At 40.1% G+C, this 21,519-nt stretch overlaps 2 protein-coding genes across 2 annotated transcripts in view; both read left to right on the top strand.

Annotated features, from left to right (window-relative positions):
- Positions 1-759, top strand: part of LOC108789667 (adenosine receptor A3-like) — a 15,294-nt gene extending 14,535 nt beyond the window's left edge. Inside the window, exon 3 of the mRNA XM_018559751.1 lies at positions 303-759. Coding sequence (XP_018415253.1) covers positions 303-759 — 457 coding nt within the window. The remainder of the gene's footprint in view (positions 1-302) is intronic.
- Positions 760-5,696: 4,937 nt separating this feature from the next.
- On the top strand, positions 5,697-19,951 carry LOC108789666 (adenosine receptor A3-like). The gene is made up of 2 exons (XM_018559750.1): positions 5,697-6,320; positions 19,324-19,951. The coding sequence occupies exons 1-2, from the start codon at positions 5,953-5,955 to the stop codon at positions 19,949-19,951; spliced, it is 996 nt and encodes a 331-aa protein (XP_018415252.1). The 5' UTR covers positions 5,697-5,952.
- Positions 19,952-21,519: the final 1,568 nt, after the last annotated feature.

Below are 21,519 nucleotides of genomic sequence, written 5' to 3'. Positions count from 1 at the left end.
GGGGACACTGGGGTTTTAAATCATTCACAAGATGAGGCTAATGAGGAGGAGAGGGTAGAGGTGACTGAGCTTTCACCATTACCAGGTTGCATGACACGGGGCAGCACCACCAGCTCCAGAGTGCTGTAAGTCAGGGACAACCCTTCTGGTTGTCCCTGATAGATATTCAAACACTGCTGGAGGATGACATAGCATTTTGTTTGTCGGTTAATACCCCCTCTGCGAGTGGTGTGGGACACCCTAAAAGCATACTTGAGAGGTCTGTTTATTAAAAATGTTAGCTATGTTAAATCTTCCTCTAGGCGTGCAGAGGAGGAGGCCCGCCAGCTAGTGGCGACGAGAGAGATGGAGTATGTAGGGGAACCCTCTGAGACCACTCGCCGAGTTTGGAGGGATGCGGCGGCGCACCTGGAGACCCTGCTTAAGCAGAAATCACAGCGTAAACTGTTTTTCTCAAAACGAGTGTTTTGGGCGGAGGGTGATGCTACAGGCAAATTACTACCCCAACAAGACACAGTCCATATTGGGGCAGTCATGCACCCTACTGGGGCCACTACTCAAGTCCCTGAATTGATATTGGACACGTTTAGCAACTTCTACAAATCCCTGTACACCTCCCGAGCGCAGTATACGGAGGATGAGCTAGAATCATTCCTGGGCAGTATCACACTACCCGCCTTAGCTGTGGCGGACCGGGCTGCCCTAGAGGAACCGATTTACTGCAGAGGAACTGGAGCAGGCATTTCGCACCTTTCCTAACGGGAAAGCTCCCAGTCCTGATGGCCTCCCCATGGAAGTCTATAAGTCATACATGCACTCCCTCCTCCCTACCTTGCTACTGACGCTTAATGAAGCCATCTCCAGTGGTGAGCTCCCACGTACGATGTACGATGCTACCATAATAGTGCTCCCTAAGAAGCACAAAAACCCTCTCCTACCAGAGTCCTACCGGCCGATTTCCTTGCTAAATGCGGATATCAAGATTCTGGCGAAAGTACTAGCCAATAGACTCTCCTCCAAAATCTCCTCGATAGTGAATCCAGATCAGTCTGGCTTTATGCCTCAGAAGTCTACAGCTGTAAATGTGTGCAGGGTATTCATGAATATGCAAGCCACCATTGACAATCCAGATAACAGGGCTCTGCTGGCCCTGGATGTGGCAAAGGCCTTCGACAGTGTGGAATGGCGCTATCTTTGGACCTTCCTATCTGCCTTTGGCTTTGGCCCTCACTTTTGCAAATGGGTTTGCCTTCTCTACCACCAACCTGTCGCACGCATTAAAATTAATGATGGGTTTTCCCCCTCATTCCCCTTGAAACGGGGCACCAGACAAGGCTGCCCCTTGTCCCCGTTGTTATTCGCTCTGGCTACAGAGCCCCTGGCTGCCCTGATCCAGCAATCAGCTGACATTGTAGGCTTTAGACGGGGTACTAATGAGGAGAAGATTGCACTATATGCCGACGATACTCTCCTGTTCTTGGCAGATACTGGCCCCTCCTTGAGCAGTGCGATGCAGCACCTGTCGGTGTTTGCAAAGTACTCAGGTTTGGCGGTTAACTGGGATAAATCTTCATTGCTCCCTCTAGACCCCCTGCCTGCTCCTCTGTCCCGGGAGCTCGCCTTTATCCCAACCCAAACCTCCATCATGTATTTGGGGATTTGCATTACTACATCGCTCTCAGACTATCTCCCTCTTAACTTGATGCCACTCCTTCATAAATTTAAAACCCAACGCAAGGCTTGGCTCAAACTGCCCCTGTCGGTAGCAGGCAGGGTAAACCTGATTAAAATGATCTGGATGCCTCAACTTTTGTATATATTGCATAACTCCTCGATTTGGCTCCCCAGGTGTCTATTTGATCAAATTAACTCCATCTTCAGGGAACTTATATGGCGGCATAAACAGGCTAGACTGAGGCTGGATGTACTACATAGACCCAAAGTCTCGGGGGGTATGGCCCTTCCCAACCCCTGGTTGTACTTTATAGCGTCGCAACTGCAACACCTAGCTGGGTTGTCTCAAGGAGGGGTGCACCCACAAGCATTTAACATTGTCTTGCATCTTTTCAAGGGGCTAGACCCACTGCGTTACCTGGAGAGCGATCTACAGTATATGTCAAATCCCACTCATGTTTTCCCACAGTGAAATTGATAGGGCAGGTGTGGAATGCGGCTAAGAATCTAATGCAAGTATCTGATCAAACAGGGTACACGCCTATATGGGGTAAGGGTCGCTTGCCTGAGCTTCTCCATCTAAAGGGATTCCATTCCTGGCGGAAGGCGGGTATACATACTGTGAATCAATTGTAACAGGGTGCTGAAGTCTGCGCCTTTCAGGATTTACAGAATGAGTTTCAGATCCACAATAACTGTATGTTTGGGTATCTCCGGGTGCGCCACGCACTGCGGGCACAGTTCCCACAGGGGCCTCCAAGGTTTTCGCCTACTCCACTTTTTGACACACTGTTTACTTCTGAAAATACCAATGGGTTGATTTCATTACTGTACTCTCAATTTTTAATTTAACTGGTGGCCCAGAGCTCACTGCAGAGCAGAACAGGTTGGGAGGACGATTTGGGTACCTTTCCGGATGAGATATGGGATGAGATCCTGGAGAATGTTACTCAGATCTCCCTCTCGGCCACTCATAGACTTTCGCAAATGTTCATAGTCCATAGGACATACCGAACCCCGGAATTTCTTTTTAGGATAGGTCATCGTGAGGATCCCTTCTGCCCCAAGTGCTGCCCAAAGCTATTGCGATACCGGTCGCAAGTTGTACACACGCTAAACTCTGTCTTTAATGTCCGCCTGACACCCTCTCCAAGTATGTGCCTTCTGGGTGTATTAGATGACTATTCACAATTCCACCCTCCACTAGTGTTGGCCCTTAGGCGGGCTCTGTTTACAGCCACTCGTCTGATTGTCCGTAGGTGGATCTCTCCGTCTCCGCCTACAGTCTCCGACTTAGGAGGAGATGGAAAGAATTATAGAATTCGAACGTATTACTTACCAAGCTCGGGGCGTCATACACAGATTTTCATCCATTTGGTCCGAATGGCTCTCCACCCGCCCTGGTGGGGTGCCCCCTTGACCTTCCTCCTAAGAGCTATTAGTTAGCTACCCAATCCTCTCATGGGCTGACCAGGAAAATGAGATCGCAGAAGAATAGTCGGTGTGGAGTATACATTCACAGCACTGTGGATATATGTACTAATGTATTGACGTGTACATGGTGTGGTGTATATTGTTGCATGGTGGAGTTATGACTTGTCTTGTGGTAGAGGCAGGTCACTCTTTTTTCTGTGCACCCTCTTCTCTCTCACACTTGTCTCATTTCTCTTTTTATTTATTTGGTTTTTTTTCTCTCTCTCTTCCCTTTTTTTTTTTTTTTTTTAAGTTTTTGTTCCCTATATTTGTGTTTGGATAATCCTGCAACTATTACATGTGCACAAAGAATTTGTACATGATTTTGTATTTGTTTTTATTTGCAAGATTGCTGGACCACACGTATTTGCAAGGTCAGCTCAAATGAACTTTAGAATAATGGAACTCACACATTTATACAGAAGCTGTTGTCAGCATATCTAAAAAGCAGATAAGGTCTTACTAGGAACCACAGCAATTTTATTTTCAGAGCAGATTTGTGGGGATCAGGGAGGAAGGTATTGGGTATTGGGCAAAAAAAATTCTGCCCCGGGCACCCATAACTCTGGTTATGCCACTGGTGGGACCCAGGTACACCCATCTACTGTCCAGAGAAGTCAGACCAGGAGTGGCCTTCATGGAAGAATTGCGGCCAAAAAGCTATACCTCCGACATGGTAACAAGGCTAAGCAACTCAACTATGCACGAAAAAACATAGGTACAGAGGTGCAGAAAAATGGCAGCAGGTGCTCTGGACTGATGTGTAAAAATTTGAAATATTTGGCAGTAGCATAAAGGTGCCCATACACCTTACGATTATCGGACAATAATCGTATGCGATCGACTTTTCGAACGACCATCGTACGTTTGAATAGAATGCCCGAACCGACATTACTGTACAATCATACGACTTTTGTCGGTCAAGCATGTTTGAAAACTTTGCTCGATCGTACGATTGTCGTAAGGTTGCTGGCGTTTCCGTCCGTCAAAAGTCGTACGATCTACACTGCGCATGCGCGAACAAAAATACGACAAATCAATTACCGCATTTCGTCCAGGTGCTTTTCGTTAATTACGGCTAAATTATTCTTGCGATCATCGGGGCAGGATGGGGCTGCCGTACGAAAATCGTACGACTATTCGATCATCGGACGAAAAGTTTCGTCCGATAATCGTAAGGTGTATGGGCACCTTTAGGCAGTTTGTTCGCTGAAGGGCTGGAGGGCAGTGCAATAATAATAATAAGAACAAGAAGTCCTGGAAGTGATGGTTTGGCCCCCACAGAGCCCCGATCTTAACATCATCAAGTCTGTCTGGGATTACATGTATATTTAAATGCTGACAAGAAGGACTAGTATGTAAACTGTAATTATTTTACAGTTTAATGATATATATATGAGGGATATATGAGGGCATTCAAAACCAAATAGATTAATCAAACCAAGCGCAACATACTAGTCCTTCTTTTCTAGTTCTCCAAGATGTTGGGAACAACCTACCTGCCAAGTTCCTTCAAAAACTGTGTGCAAGTGTACCTAGAAGAATTGATCCTGTTTTGAAGGCAAAAGGTGGCCACTTTCCATTTTGTTAATTGATAACAATGATCATTGTGCTGCACACTATACTGTATATGCCATTTGAGTCTGTACACTCCTTACTGCATATCACTTTACTCAATGTCCTATACACTGTATACTCTACACAGCTCCATGTTATACACCCTTCTGTTGGTTGCACCAAATTACAGTTTCACACATGATGCCAATAAACCTAAGACCAACCTTAAACCCTCATATGCATCTCATTATGTTTTCTATTTATCTTTACCTGTCCTTTACCTGTGGGCTGACCAGGAAAATGAGATCGCGGAAGAATAGTCGGTGTGGAGTATACATTCACAGCACTGTGGATATATGCACTAATGTATTGACGTGTACATGGTGTGGTGTATATTGTTGCATGGTGGAGTTATGAGTTGCCTTGTGGTAGAGGCAGGTCACTCTTTTTTCTGTGCACCCTCTTCTCTCTCACACTTGTCTCATTTCTCTTTTTATTTATTTGGTTTTTTTTTTTCTCTCTCTCTTCCCTTTTTTTTAGTTTTTTTTTTAAAGTTTTTGTTCCCTATATTTGTGTTTGGATAATCCTGCTACTATTACATGTGCACAAAGAATTTGTACACGATTTTGTATTCCCATGTTTTGATTTATATCTGATTACTTGATAATTTTTTTACCCAGTTACACTGTAATATTTTCTCTAACTCTTTATTATTGTTCTTCTTTCTGTACGTCCCACTTCACTTCAATGGGGCCTAACATGAAGCTTGCATGTTACCTTGAGTTCCACAGAACTTTCTACAAAAAGTGATTATGGTGCATTGTGCTTACTGTGCCAGATAGTAAGTTCCTCATTTTTTTTTTTAATGCTTAAAACCATTTGTGGCACCTGATGAAATGAAACTGGTTTCCGGAATAATTTTAGTTCTCTAATAACAAATAACCAAAGTAAGTGTCAGCTTCCACCTCCAAACAGAGGTAGAGCATCCTGCAGCTCCTTTTCATTTGAAAGCACAGCAGCAACTTCCTATAAGACAAGCAGGAATGGCAGCAGGATTTAACCTTTTATATATTTTAAATGATCAGTAGGAAGTGTGGTTGCGACAAGAGCTTTTTCTCTTTTCCTGTTTGCAAAGAAGAGCAAGCAGAATATTTTTCCTAGTAAGTCCATTGAAAGAATGAAGCACACGCAAAGTAACATTTAATTTTTATTGTCAGCCTATTATGCTTTTCTTCACTTTGAAAGTCAATGAATGTGACCGCACTTTTGGAAATGGCAAATAAGACTGATCTATCGTACAGCACAGCCTACATTGCAGTGGAAACTGTGATTGGAATATCCGCTATCTTAGGCAACATCTTGGTCATCTGGGCTGTGAAAATAAACTCAAGCCTCCAGAACACAACTTTTTTCTTCATTGTTTCATTGGCATTTGCTGATCTTGCTGTTGGAGTCCTGGTTATGCCACTGGCCATCATAGTTAGTCTAGGAATGGTGTTACCCTTTTACAGCTGTTTGTTTATGTGCTGCCTCATGGTTATATTAACCAATGCATCCATCCTATCTCTGCTGGCAGTATCTATCGACAGATATCTGAGAATTAAGATACCCACTAGGTAAGTTATTTATTTATCCTATATTGTAATTATTCTATTTCATTATAGAATATATATCTTATTTGGTTATTTCACTGCCTAATACCATGTGTGCATATGTAAAAAAATATTTTTATATAAATTCATCCATGGCAAATAAAACCAACTTTACTGTATATATTCTAAGTCAGCAACATTGGGTACCAACTTTAAATGTTCTAAGACAGCAACATTGGGTACCTGACCTAGCAAGGTGTAGCATATAACATTTATAAGACCACAATGCCCAATAACTGGCTTATTTAAGTATATTAGTAAAGATGTTGGTAAACTATTTTATGTTTCTCTTAACATATTCTCAACTCATTGTTAACTGTAGTGTGTAATCCTGTACTCAAACACACAATCTGGAAAAAAGATACTATTATAGCCAACACTATCCCCTTCCTTACAATCACAGTTGTGCAGTTAGTTATTGCCTTCAGACTCAGAAACAATTTACATGCTCTTGATAAACTGGCATAACTACACCGCAATGGCTTTTCCAGTTTATCTATTTATCTTGCAACTGCAGGGCCAGAGCAAGAGACATTTTATACATGTAACAAATGCAAAGTCTATGTAGTGCCTCATTCTGCTAAAATCCAACTGGTCTTGTAGGAGGAGGAGGTCTGGCACATTCAGGAGACCAGCCATACTTCGCTTTGGTTCCATATACTGCGGCTTGCACAGTTTACATCTATAGAGGATTAGAGAAATCCCACATATATACCACTCTCCAACTCCTGTTTCTACTCTCTTACCACATGTGCACTTCTCCTACCAATACTATCCCAGCACCTATGCCTTTGTGACATATCCTTCCAATGACACCACCCAATTAAAGCAATTCTAAACGCAAAGCCAAACATTTTATACATTGCAGCTTAATGGCCCTTAGATGTTGTGGCTACATTCCTTTTCAGACTTGTTCCCCTTTATTTTGATCTAGCAATACTGTGAATAACACACTTCCTGCACCTGAGTGGCTGCACTCACAACTCCATAGTAGTTTTGGTGGGGGCTATGGTTGTCACACAGGCTGGAATTTAACCATGACCATTAGATGGTAGATTGATGGTACCAGTGGTTTACAAAAGAGAGAACATTATTTATGCTCTCTTTGCCACTCATAGGAAGCAACAAGGACAATGGCATTTCTAGCAAGGTCAACAGCTATTTTCTGTACTTGCTAAAAATGTTCTTAGCTTGAAAAAGAGAATACTAATGCAGCCACCAATTCTAAGGACTGGTAAGCTGCAATATATTACATTTTTGTTTTTAGGGTGGAGATGCTGAGTCTCTATTTAAATTTAAAAACCTGGCTTTGTCATTATCCAATGCTTGAACATAGGGGGAACTTCAACATTTCTATACAAGTAAATGTTCTGTGTTTCTCACTCTTTACTTTAAAAATTTTCTGCCCTCCCTAAGCTCCTGCTGCATTATGTGAGTTAGTCAGAAATTACTTGAACTTCCAGACTCTTTTTGTTCCAGCATTTGGACTAGAATTTGGTGTATGCATCCAATACTGCTTTTATGAATCTGTCCCGTAACTTGTTGACTGTTATTTGACCACCCTGTTAGATTCTTGACTACGTCTCTTGTCCTGACCACTGCCTTGAACCTGACACAATTTTGGTTCATGATCAGCATTCCGTCAGTTCTTTTCTGTATCTTTTCTGTTGTATAATATCCTTTTGCTCTTGGTTACTAGCCATACTGGTTACTTGATTTATGTCTCTTTTGCTTGCCAAAGTAGACCCAAGGATACTGATTAAAGAAAAAAATGCAGCATAGCTTGTATCTTTTTTAAGGAAAAGCTGCCTCTTCAACTCTGCTGCCTTTAGGCACAGGTCTACCATCCCTAATTGTAAATCCTACCCTGTTGCAGAGACTGACACCAGTTTGTGTGCCTTTTAGCAGAAAGCTGGTGCTTCAAGAAGGGAGTCCATAAAATGGACCCTGTCTCAAGACCTGACTTTATAATACTAAATGAATTAACTTATGAATAAAGCATCTAATGCATTTTCCAAAAACCCAAGGTCCATTTACTACCATGGATCTCAGTTGAGACTCTGGAAGTTAACCCCCCCACCCCAGAATATAGATATAGCAGAGAGTTGCTCCTCCAGCTTTTAACCCTTGATTTTTATTAAAGGTGAATCTGAAATGTGGGCACAAATACTTTTTACTTTTAATATATTCCTAAAAAGACACAACAACTTAATTAATCCACTTGCCTTTGCAAACCTAAATACTATTTGGTTAAAAAAAGTTAACAATATCATCACTGTACTTCCACTTACGTTGCCTTCAGAAAACTACAGAGGAGAGGAAACGGGACTAGTCCATCTGCACAAGAAGAGAGAACATAAGTAATTGATTTTTATTACATGAAGCTTCTGCCCAGAGGCAAAGTGAGGGTGTTGTTTCATGATGTATTACTGTATAGATTTGAAAGAAATACACAAGAGACACCAATATTCAGTGTACACATACCTATGATATTTAGACATAGTCAGTCAGTGAATGTATTAATATTGGACTAGGCAAAATCTGGAGCAGCTGTGCACAGCAACCAATCAGAATCTACCTTTCATTTTCAAACCTTAAGTGAACAAACTGAGGAGAGAAGTTGATTGGTTGCCATGGGCAACTGCTCCGGATTCTTCTGCTCCAGTTTTGATAAATCCCCCTAAATATGTTTAACCCAGATTTCAGCTTAAAATTGAAATAAAAGCAACTGAAAATATCCTTTATGCTGCTAATGGTAAACATGAGCATATTTTAAAAATATATCACTGTACCTATTTTTGATTGGCTCCCATGATTCATTTGTGCCTCAAAATGTAAGCATACAAAAATGGGCACCAAACCATAAGGTGAAAGCGTCCAAGAAGATATTCATTGTAGAAGTGCACAGAAATGACATTTGTAAAACTGAAACAAAATGAAAATAAAAAAAATGTCAGGCCAAAACAGAAAAAAAATATTCTAACCTTTTCAATTTTTTCAAAAATATTTATTTTCATTTATTTATTTATTTTTATTAAAAAATTACCATGTACACAATCATGAATGAACAGGAAGTGATGTAGATAACTTACCATTCATTCATAATTGGGGACACAGTAAACCTACTATGTCCTTAATTATTTAGTGCTTGTACCCCCTCTCCATCCTAACTCGCTGTCACGGGAGTCTGAGCAAGCAGTGCTGGGAGGAGAACTCAGTCTCCTGTGACAGCTGACTCCTCCCCCGCACTGCCAGCCCGGCCTCCTATGACAGCTAACCACACACAGCTCTCCTGACCTGTCACAGGAGGCTAAATGCAGAGCTCTCATCCCCCGCACTGATCAGCCTCCGGTGACAGTTTCTCTCAGAGGGGAAACAGAGCAATAACCAGCAGAGAGAAGAGAAACCAGGCATGACCCGCAATTTTGGTCAAAGGATGGCCAAAAGTGCAATTTTCGGCCGATATGTTTTGGCGGACTAAATTTCTGTGTATTCCTAATAATTGTTTACTGTTTGACCATATAAATAACAACAAACATGTTCATGGGGCAACAACACTACCTTTTAACATAGAAATAAGCTGTATGCAAGACTGAAATAACATTCATAAAGAGACTATAAAACTACTCTTATTCAGTATTGATGTGAATAAAACAGTGGCTACTGCTTTACAAGTAGGCAACTCATTATTCAACCCCAAGACAATAAATAACAGAATTAAACTATTGTAACAGCTACACATGTAGTGTAAGCTCCTACTTAATCAATGCATTTAGTTTTCATCTTATCAGTAGGACCTCGTAATGATTGTACAGACTGTAACATGTATGTCCAGCTTAGGGGACTGTTAAGGAAGGCAGAAGAGCTTACAATAAAAAAAAAAATTTTAAGGCAACGGCAGAGAAAGTGGAAATAGAACCTGTAAGTGAACCATACAGATGGTGGAAGAGAGTGTGATTTAATATAGCTTTTGCAACACTCTTCTAGTGTTAATACTGTCACTTTAACTAGTGCTAAACTAGTTGCTAGGACACTAGTTGCTAGGACACTGGCAGCCTCATTGCCTACATCCTAGCAACCAAAGGCGCTGCATTGCAAGAGCACCAACTGACAATGGCAGCCTCACAGCACAGTGTTCTTTATTGCTAGGACACTGGCAGCCAGGCAAATAGCTGGAATCATAGACATGTGTCCACTCTCCTGACATAGGAGGTAAGAGGCCTATATACATTGTACGTTATAGGTCTGTACAGACTGCAGATTACAGATCCTGCAGGCTTTGCAAAAAATTCATGTACATTTTTCTGACATGTATATTTATCTGTTGCACTCACTGGCATTTGCCGTATAGTGTCTGTGCCACTCTTCATGAATTCCATTGATTATCTTTTATTTTTTACCATGCAAGCCATGCATATGGCAATCTAGGTATACGTTCTACTGTCTTGAACCAACTTTCAGTTGCAACAGCAATCAAATAGATCAAATCCGTCTTTTACCAAGGGTTTATATTTTGTAATTTGTAAGGGAAACATGGTGCTATGGTTCATGTGTTTGAGGTGGTTGAAATTCTTGAATTCTTGCTGTGTGTAATGCCAACATTAGGCCATGATGGGTCAATAATGAAGATGAAAGAGATTGGCCATAAACATTGCAATGTTGAGGCAATTTTAACCACTTTTAACCACCCCTTAATCCCAAAAATAACCAAATGGATCAAGACAGCCTGCTGCCAATAGTTTCTATCAAGACAGTGAAACATTTAAACTGTTGGTCGTAGGTTGCATTGAACTGTTTGGTTGTTTTTTCAAAGAGAAGTTGGCTGAAAACCTTCTGTGTAGCCAGCATTTAGTTGGTATGAGAGATTAAAACTTGATTGTTTGATCTTTCCTTTTACCTTGCTTACCATATATAAGAAACATTTCTCACTATTTCAATTACTTTTAAATTACTTTTTATTTAAAAAATACAATTAAACATGTTAAAACAACCTATTACCACATTTTACATTATCTTTTTATTTGTATGGAAGAAATGGTGGTAGGCTCCTCTTATATCTATCATCCCTGTGATTGGAATGCATTTGAAAGTGGTTTAAATTGCTTGAAAGCTGCAATCTTTGGTGAGAATTAGGCTAGGAGGAAATTAGACCAATGCTTTAAGTTGGCATTATTCATGACAATCTGTATGGAATCCAGTCAAACACACAAGGTAAAGAAAGACCTAAAATTGCAGTATCAATCAATTGCAAGGAGATGAAGTGGAAACTACAGCGATTATACGCAGTGAAAAAAACTGATTACTTTTTACAAGATTGACATAGTTTTTACCTGTATCAATTTTACTTCAATTTGATCACAATTTGCTTTAACAATTCTTTCAATAATAGAAGCTACTAGTTCTTATTATTGAAGCTGTTAACTTACTGACCAGTTTTAACTTCATGTTCGACCGGTTTCTGTGGTCAATCAAACTTGTGGGTGGTAGTTATATAGTTACATAGTTAGTCAGGTTGAAAAAAGACACAACTCCATCGAGTTCAAACTATAGAGAATTGGTTGATTGGTAGATTGGTTAGTTTCTGGCAATTATTATCGATTGTATTTTCACTTCCTACTGTATCAAAAGTAATTGAAACTCACCAAAAATTGCTATGTATATGCCCAGCCTAAGCTGGCCAGATACATTATAATCTAACTTAATGATTTTATTTATATTTACTAGCAACTATATAAGAGACGGATCGGATAGATTGAGCATAGCCATGTCCATAGCCAGGTGTATGCCAGTCATGGCTGCTATAATTCGCTGCAATTTTATTTAGGAAAAAGAAGACTCAGAGTGTTTTTTTTAAAACGTTAGCTTTTATACTTACCTTACCTGCTTCTTGGCACATGGACTGGAGTGTCTTTGTGTGAGATTTAAGGTACTCATCAATTCCCAGGAATCATCCTGGAAGGATGGGTGACACAAAATGATGTAAAAGATGGGGGTAAGGTAAGTATAAATCTAGCTTTTTACTTTACAGGTACTTTGTGGACAAGTATGTACAGTGTGAGCTAGCAATTGGGGTGGGGGTCAGGTCCTGAACATTATAAGCAGACCTTGCACTGTAGACAGCAAAATATATTATTTATTTACAGGTAAGGTTTGGACATAATTTATCCTTTTTTTGTTTCAAAGTTTTTATTAAAGAAGATTTTCAAATATAGAGAGAGTACAAAAAACAGAATAGAATGTAGAAAAATAGAATAGAAACAGTCCCCCCATGAGAGCTATAATGAGTAAAAATGAAGACCATAGTAGCCCCATACATAAATGTACATTAGGCATTTCAAATCAGATGTTCAAAATAAAAACACAATAGGATGGGTGGGCTCTTCAAAAAAATACACAGGTGGCTTTCCGTCTAATCAATGGAGGATACACTGAGAAAGGAGAAGAGAAAGAAGGAACAAAAAAGAATAACAGAGGAAAAAGAACATAGGCTTCGGACATCAGACCCCCCAATCCTCAAATGCTATATGTATAGTGATATTTAAGCAGCATCAGAAATACCCAGATATTGTAGCCAGGGTTCCCATACGGCCTCAAACTTGAAGGATGCTATATAACTTTTCATGAACCAGAGTTTGGATTTGATATATGAAAAAGGAACTGTAATTTTTTTCCGGGCTCTGGCAATAGAAATTTTGGCCGCTACGAAAAAAAAGGATAAGAATTTGCCCTGTGTGCTGGAGACTCTTGGGATTAGTTTATTCAATACCACACATTGTGGGTCTCTTGAAACTCAAATGCAGAAAAAGCAAGGCAAAATATGTATTTCAAAAGGGACACAATTTAGAACATTGCCTCCAAACATGGATCATGGTACCCTGATGGTCACAGCCGTGATAGCATAAAGTGCTGGTTCCTGGAAACATTAATGCCAATCTACAAGGCACCAAATACCAGCGAGAGAAAACTTTGTAGTTAGCTACAAGTAGAGAAACATTTAACAATCCCAAGAGAGCGAAGAGCATTGTTGCCATGTGTCAATAGAAATAGCATCACCTATCTCAGTTTCCCAGGCAGACATGTAGAGTAATTCAACAAATGGGCCTAATTGGAAAGCATATACACTAGTAGAGAAATCCCAGCCCTCTAGCCATCCTTCCCTGTACACCAACGTTCATAAGGAGTTAACAAGGGAAGCCCAATAGCAGGAGCCTACAAAGAGCATAAAAAATGTTGTCATTGCCTAAACTGAAACAATTTTGACAACAGCATCTTCAGAGTATTCTGACAATAAAGTAAATAAAATGGCTCCACCATTGGAAGGTCCTAGGCTGGTATCGGTGCATCCCTAGTGTATAGAGATAGGTTCCGAAAGGTATCCTTGCTTGCGGATCTGTGCCGTAAGCGAAGAGTAGAGTACACTTAATATATGTAGAAAATAAGGACAAATTCCCAATGCTTAAGCAATGTAAAAAAATTGTGCCAGGAAACCGAGTCAAATTCTTTTTGCAAATCTATTGAACGTAACGTCCCCGTCTGGGAGGGACCCCCATCCCAAGACAATTGAAGAAGAGAAATAAGACCAATAGCTCTCTTGACCTGGTCTGGCCCCTGCCTACCCATTATAAACCCCACCTGATCTTGATGAATATAAGAACATGCGAAAGAGTTTAACCTGTTGGCAGGAATTTTTGTCAAGAATTTGAGGTCGTTGTTAAATAAAGATAGTGGTCTCTAGTTAGACATCTCTCCAGGGTCTGAATGTAAAATTTGATGTCATCATCAAATCCATGCCACCACACATAGTTCCTTCATGCAGAAAATACCAGAGTGAGCTGCATGTACTGTTACTAGAACAACTTTGTGTGCATTTTTAGAAACAACTTTGTATCCAGTTTCAACTGGCACAAGATGAGGGTGCTGTCTTCGAGACTTGTTAATGGTACATTTAGGCCTCATTCAGATGGGGAGTACATGTCCGTGTGTTGTGCATGCCCGTAAACGGGCTGATCCCGGGAGGGACAGGTGGTAATTGCATGCAGCAGTCTGTTCTTCTCTATGGGAGGAGGTTGTACGCTGTTATACTCACATCCTAACTTGCACATCTGTGTGGGTCTCAGTGTCCACACTTGGAAACACACTGTCCCTCCTGGGATCGTCCCGTTTATGGGCGTGCATGCCGCACGGACGTGTACGCCCCATCCCTCCAGGGATTGGCCTGTTTACAGCGTGCATAACGCATGGATGTATAAGCCCTGTCTAAATGAGGCCTTATTATTTCCACATATTTTTACATTATCATCAGGCTTGCGAACAATAATATACAGGCCTCATTCACATGGACATGAAGGGCCAGTTTTTGATGCATCTGAAGCTGCGGGAAGAATCATGTAGGAAACTCATGTAACCCTAAGGAGATACAAAAGCTGCTTTCTGCAGCTCCAAGTTTTGAGAGCAGCACACAGATGGTGTACGGACCTGGATCCATCATGTCTGCAGATTCTATCCTATTGCTTGAAGGTTCCAGTACTAGCAGGTTTTTGCCTTGTCTTTGGCGTTGTCATGCACATACAGTGTTGCCCCTTGAGTTTTGGCCTTATTTTACCCTTGAGCTTGGAAGGCTGCCTCAGACACAGTTAAGCAATTTGGTATATATGTACCATATGTGTGTGATTAGATTGCATGAAGTTCACTACAAAAAAGGAATTCCAGCAAAAGGCATTGAAGGGAATTTATCATAACCGGAGCAGACAGAGTCTGAAACAGTTGCCCATGGCAACCAATCAGCCTCTCTCTTCAGTTTGTTCAGTTAAGATTTGAAAATAAAGAAATAACATTAGTAGACATGTGTTGCGAATGAAATATAGAGGTACTGGAAGTTTCACACCCCCCGGGTTGTAATGTAGAGGAAGAAGGTATTTCCACAGTGGGGTGTGCAAATGCCCAAAGGGAGAAAAGAAAAGGGGCTTTTTCGAAAACAATCCCAGACCTCAAAAATAAAATCTTAGAAAAACATTTTATTAAGTGGGGGTTAGATTAGAAATACCCTCTCTAAGGTCAAGAAAAAGCGGTTGCAGTAGAAGGTCGCAGCTCTCCTTTTTACTATCAAAACTACCACCAAGGATACAGAGAGTCACATAAGAGGACCAGTAACTCTTTCAAACATCAGATTGGACTTACTCTGCAAGTTATGTAAATTCTGTACTCACATTCAAAGGCCAGACAAACTCCACTTAAGTATTTTTCATTTTTAAAGCCCTTTTATTTTATTGCTGCCTGTGTCTTTTTGATTATATCTTTTCTGTAAATATTTCCTGCACTGTTGCCATTAAAACAGAAGGTGGTGGCTAGTGTGTGTGTGTGTGTGTGGATAAGGGATAACTGCTTAGTTAATCTGCCCCAGTGATGTTTACTCTCAGTCTGCTGATGCTGTGAATGTTGTCCCAGGAGCTGAAAAATCTCTGCTCAGGTTGAGGCTGAGGCCCCGTTCACACTTGCCATGCGTGTGACCAAAGCACTGGTGTGCATTCACACCACATGGTAAAATATGTGTGACAAGCTTGCCATGCCGTTACTTGTTAATGGCTCCTCAAATGCAGCAGGCAAAATGAGCATCTTTGCCCACTTGTTGATGCATGATAAATGCACAGAAAAGTGTGATGAAAAAACGTTTCAAGCTTGCAGCTCAAACTGCTACATGAGCTTCTTTGCTGTGCTTGTTGCACCTGGGACAGCCCATTCAGATAAATGGACTGACATTCAGCAAACACAACAAAATGCTCACAAACGCGACACACAGTCACGTGTGCCGCAAGTGTGAATGAGGCCTTAGAGTGTAATTGTCACATCTGGTTGGCAGCTTGTTGGGATTGAGCATTAGTGCATGTGTTAAGTAACTCACCCTGCAATAAAGGACTGTAACATCTGTGCACGCAATTCATGGAGATAGGCTGATGGATATTTTTTTTTTTTTACATTTATAAATAGACATATAGCTACAGTTCCCTCCCTATTCTTTGTTTTCAAATCCTATCTTTTATTCGGTAATCATGCCTGCTCTAGCAGCATACATAAGAATAGGTAAAGACTCTTGGTAGCAGTATGCTATATACCGGTGCCCCACTGGTGGACCCTATATCTAAAATATTTGCACTGTCTTACCTGTCAGTAATGTACGAGCATCATCGGAAGTTGTCCACCGGTTCATTTACTATGTTCTCTGTAGCTGTGCGGCATTACCGCTCTTTCTTTTGTATGTGTACCAAGTGTCAAACAGTTTTATACCTTTCGATATGACACCAATTGTTTGTACAAATGTATGTGAAGTTGTCTTTTACGTTTGTAATCTAATAATAAAAACTTTATTTGTAAAAAAAGAATAGGTAAAGATGATATGATGAATGTGGGTGAAGCAAGATGAATTGGAAGGTATGACAAATCAACGAAGGAAGTAACTCATGATTTATATGAGGCAGATATCCAGACACACATATTAACAGTAGACAGACAGACCACACACAAGAACACCACACATTAAATCCACGTAGCCCACAGTCAGAGCAAACATATACTTTGTGATACCACCTATTAATGCTGTGGTAAACATTGTTAGACGACCATGGTGGCAGCAAGTCCAATTATTATTTCTGTCCTTCCTGACTTTCCTCTTGCATGTAAAGCTTTTATATTGATGGTCCTTGCTGTATGTGTGCAAGGTGAAGACTGGGGTTTAGTGATATATGATGACTTAGCTCCACTAACTTACAACAAGCACAATGTTCTCAGTAACATACAGGAAACTGGGACAAGATGTCTTTGCAAAGATGGAAGATGTCTGCCCAGGAACAAATAATTAGTTAGCACAAGACTAAAGAAAACTTCACTTTCAGTTTTGGAGGTGAACAATTGGAAGTTTTTTGTTTGGTTTTCTAATTTGGAAAGTTGTAGAGAATATTTTTCCAACCAGCAAACGTACAGGCAACATGCTTCAAAAATAGGGCAATTGCCAAATGTGTCATCCACTTGAGATAAATACATTCATTACATTTATCTTAAGTGATTTTTTGTGAACACCCTTCAACCACCCCTTAAGCTGCCTAGGAGAGTTCTTTTTGACACAAGACCTGGGCGCCTTATTCTGCTCCCTAGCTTTCTCCCTCCCCATCACCAATCATATTCAAACTTTCAAGGCAGGGCGGAACCAGATTGGTGGCCAGTAGAAACATCTGCATGCTTGCAGTGGAAATTTGTTCCATCACATGCAGGAGTTTTCAAAGCAAGTGTGTGAGCATTTGCACTATAGAAAAGCCTGGATGGCAGAACTATATAATAACTTTCAGAAGTGTATCACATATCTTAAGGTAGTAATGTAATCTCTGCAGAAAAAAAAAGATCTGGCTATAAGTATACATTGTTTATAGTATAAGACTTGACTGCAAAAAGATTTTGTTCACAAAAATAATAACCAGCACATATGACATCAGGATTCCATAGATTATAGCTTATGAAATGCCCTATTCTTAAAACATTTTGAACCGATATTTGGCCCACAAGAATAAACATGTAAGTTGATATACTAAAAGCAATAAAAGATTGTGTCCTGCAGGGCTGTTTTTATAATTGTTCTGATGAGTAGGGATAATTATCATGATAGTTATGAGGCATTATTCAGTATGATAGCAACAGTTTACATATGATGATAGTACAAAGCAGTAGTATGGCTGTACCTTGACCACACCACTGCCCTTCTTCTCTTGGTTATTACCTGATATAGTAAACACCCAGTTATTTGGCACCCACGGGGATTGGTAGGTACCTGATAACTGTAGTTTCCGGTTGCACGAGAGTTAATAGCAAGTTATCTGCTCAGTGGATGGGTGCAATAGCCAGCCTGCTTTTGACTGTTGCAATTTATAACTGCAATATATAAAATTTTTGTTCTCGGGTTTAGTCATCCTTTGAATAAAAGTCTTTATTTTATTTGTAAACAGGTCAGCATGTTTTGTACCTCCCCCATCACCTTTGTTTTTCCTTGTAGCCACTGTAAACGTGAATGTGCTGTCTTAGCTGGGGGGGGGGGGAGGGCGATGACCTTAGATTCAAGAGAATCTTGTCACAGCACTGTTAGATAGCCATATCACTTGGCATGACAATTGGTGGCCGTTTCTGTACAGTGCTATTAGTTAAATGTGACTCTGTTACTAAATTAAATCTGTTCAATAAATGGTTCACTGCAAATAACTTATTGGATACTTACCTATACTTGTACCTAATCTCTGCAGTAGTGAAAATAAACTGCCAGCTGAAGATCCTACAGAATCTAACACTTCTGAGTGCTTGAATTTCCTAGTCCCCCCACCCCACTGCACAGTGTGGTTCCACACCGGGTGACACCATAAGAGGGCGTGACACCAAAATGACTGTTAGTCATTGTACAGATTTCTTTTAGTACTAGAATCACTTTAAGAGCACAGGAAACTTCCAATGGAGGCAACTCAACACACCACTCTTGCAATAAGGTACAGTCTTAAAAGATAATTTAGCCCTCACTGCTGTAAATTTTTTCTAATGTTTTATCACTTTTCAAGCTCAATACTTCATAAGTTTAAAAAACATGAGGCATTTGCAATAGTCTTTCTTTCCCTTTACGGCAATCTAATTTAGACAGCTACAACGTGAAAATCCATCCAGCAACCATTCTGGAACTCTGGGCATTTCCATACTCTCCTGTAACATCAGTTAAAACAATACTCTATAAGGTGAATTATGTCATCCATATCTTTATGCCTATGCCCCTTAATGCACATTCAAGAGAGTAAAAACAGTGTTAGAAAAAAGTGTATCGTTGGAGGATATCAGTGATGGGAATATTAAACAGTGGCATTTTTTTAAACTTTGGAATGATGTTATTGTAGAAAATCAAAGTCAATCATATTACATACTATCATTGTTTTTCTTTTTTTTTTTGCAGGTATAAAATTGTGATTACACCTAGACGAATTTGTCTGTCCATTTGGCTTGTTTGGATTGTGTCAGTTTTGGTCGGGCTGGTTCCAATGTTCGGATGGAATAAAAAATCCAACTCAGACTACCTGGCTTGCCAGTTCCTTAGTGTTATGAGGATGGACTACATGGTCTACTTTAGCATTTTTGGGTGGGTTTTCCTTCCCATGATCATTATTTTGGCTTTATATATTGAAATTTTCTATCTGATCAGAAAACATATCAGAAAAAACATGTCAAATACTAGAAGCAGGGGAATATTCTATGGCAGGGAATACAAGACTGCAAAATCCCTTGCTCTGGTTTTTTTGCTGTTTGCAATCAGCTGGTTGCCATTGTCCATTCTTAATTGTTATCTTTACTTCACCCAAGGCACTAAACATTCCAGTGCATTAAAGTGGTTCATATCTGTAGCCATACTGTTGTCTCATGCCAACTCAGCGATGAATCCAATCGTCTATGCTTTCAAAATAAAGAAGTTTAAAGACTCATATACCCAAATTATAAGGACATATATCCTACACAGAGTGATGATATCTGAAAGTTCAAGTGGGGAGCACACATTGGATGAGATATCTCAGGAAATTGTTGAATGATCCTGAGGACTTACAATGCATCTTTTAGCAACATATTGCATGGTTAATGATTTCATAATTTGCAATGGTAAAACTGGTATGACAGTGAATCTAGTACATTATAGATATATAATATGGAGCTGGGGAGCATAGGAAATAAGAGTTTATTTCCTATGCTTCTCTGCTTCATCTAGTGATCATGATGCTGTATTATATTACATTGGACCTGAAAATAAAATATACTAAGAACTTTCATTTTTGCCTCTATTCACTCTGAGATTGTTTATATGGGGCCTTAGACTGCAAGTATAGTGCCTGGGACTTACAATGGTGTATTTTAGAGGATGTAATGGCTAGGTTAAACTTTTTCAAGAAAGAAAAATGGTTTGGATTGTATAAATACATACGTGTTTGTACATTTAATGGTTTCTATAGATTCCATGGACTCCAGGAGGGAGTAGGCAATTATTTCATCAGCTGCATATTTGGTGGTAAATAAAAAGCTTTGTTTTCAGTTTTAGATAGAGTGGGGTGGTCTCTGCTGTTTTATTTAATTTGTGTGCCCGTTAGGGAGATTTAGGCCCCTGTTTGTCCTGATGAGTACTTTTAGATAGAGTTGGGTAGTTTTAGACCCTCTGCTTTTTTAATTTGATCTGTGTCCCCATTTGTCCTGCTGACTATTGTCGTCAAAACAGAAAGTGAAGGGAAGTCCTAATTTTTAAAACTGTCACCAGAGCCAAAATGTAAGGGGAAATATTCCAATGGGTACAACTGTTCTGATGATAACTGTCTAAGATGTGAATTTCCTATACTTTGGGAAGATTCCTCATACTTCCTCATGTGGCTCAGGGAGTAAAAAGAAATCTTCTTAGCTAGACACAGACAGCAGAAATAAGTGGATAGAGATGTAACCCTTTCCAACATTATATATTATACACTTTAATACTACAGAGAAAGGGAATATGTAGCCCATAAGGTTGCATTATACTAAGTCAATGTGTTTGCGTAAAATTGCATATTTTTAACAACAATAGTGCTCCTGGTAAAAGACCAATTTCACATGGTCTGATCAGGAGGGGACCTGTGCACAGGCATCCATTTACATCTGGTTACCCACAATCTGGCATGATCAGGTCCAGTGAATGGATCGCTGAGCCGGAGGTAACCAGATGTTAATGGACACCTGTCCATTTAACTCAGTTTGGCCATACACTAACATTGGTCCGGTAATGTCAGTTTTTTCCTGAATGGATACAGATGTCACAATGGTGAAAAACTGACAGGTGGGCCTGATTGGAAAGCTAGTGTTAAAGGGACCTGATGCTTCCAGATGGATTAACACTGGAAAGTGAACCCTGGTGTACTTGGTGAGCTGTGTGAATAACTTAGTGCTGAATTGTGGGCAGCATGGAAATTGATCACACAGTGAAACATGACCCTTTCATAGTTAAGATTCACAAGATACAAACAAGAAATAAAGTCTTCCACACACCAGAAATATCTTTTTAGAATTCTGCTTCTGTGATTCACAATCACAGGAAAATAATCCTTACTACCCTCCTAGAAGATTACAGGAAGGCAGAAACATC

The sequence above is a fragment of the Nanorana parkeri genome, unplaced genomic scaffold (genome assembly GCF_000935625.1).
Source record: "Nanorana parkeri isolate BGI_ZX_2015 unplaced genomic scaffold, ASM93562v1 scaffold415, whole genome shotgun sequence".
In the NCBI taxonomy this organism is placed as follows: Eukaryota; Metazoa; Chordata; class Amphibia; order Anura; family Dicroglossidae; genus Nanorana; species Nanorana parkeri.
The sequence above is the reverse complement of the archived record's forward strand: the minus strand, read 5'-3'. Positions and strand labels throughout refer to the sequence as shown.

Coding starts and splice junctions, on each gene's coding strand:
- LOC108789666 (XM_018559750.1), top strand. CDS start 5,953: ATGAATGTGACCGCACTTTTGGAAATGGCAAATAAGACTGATCTATCG. Junction 6,321..19,323: donor AGAATTAAGATACCCACTAG/GTAAGTTATTTA, acceptor TTTTTTTTGCAG/GTATAAAATTGTGATTACAC.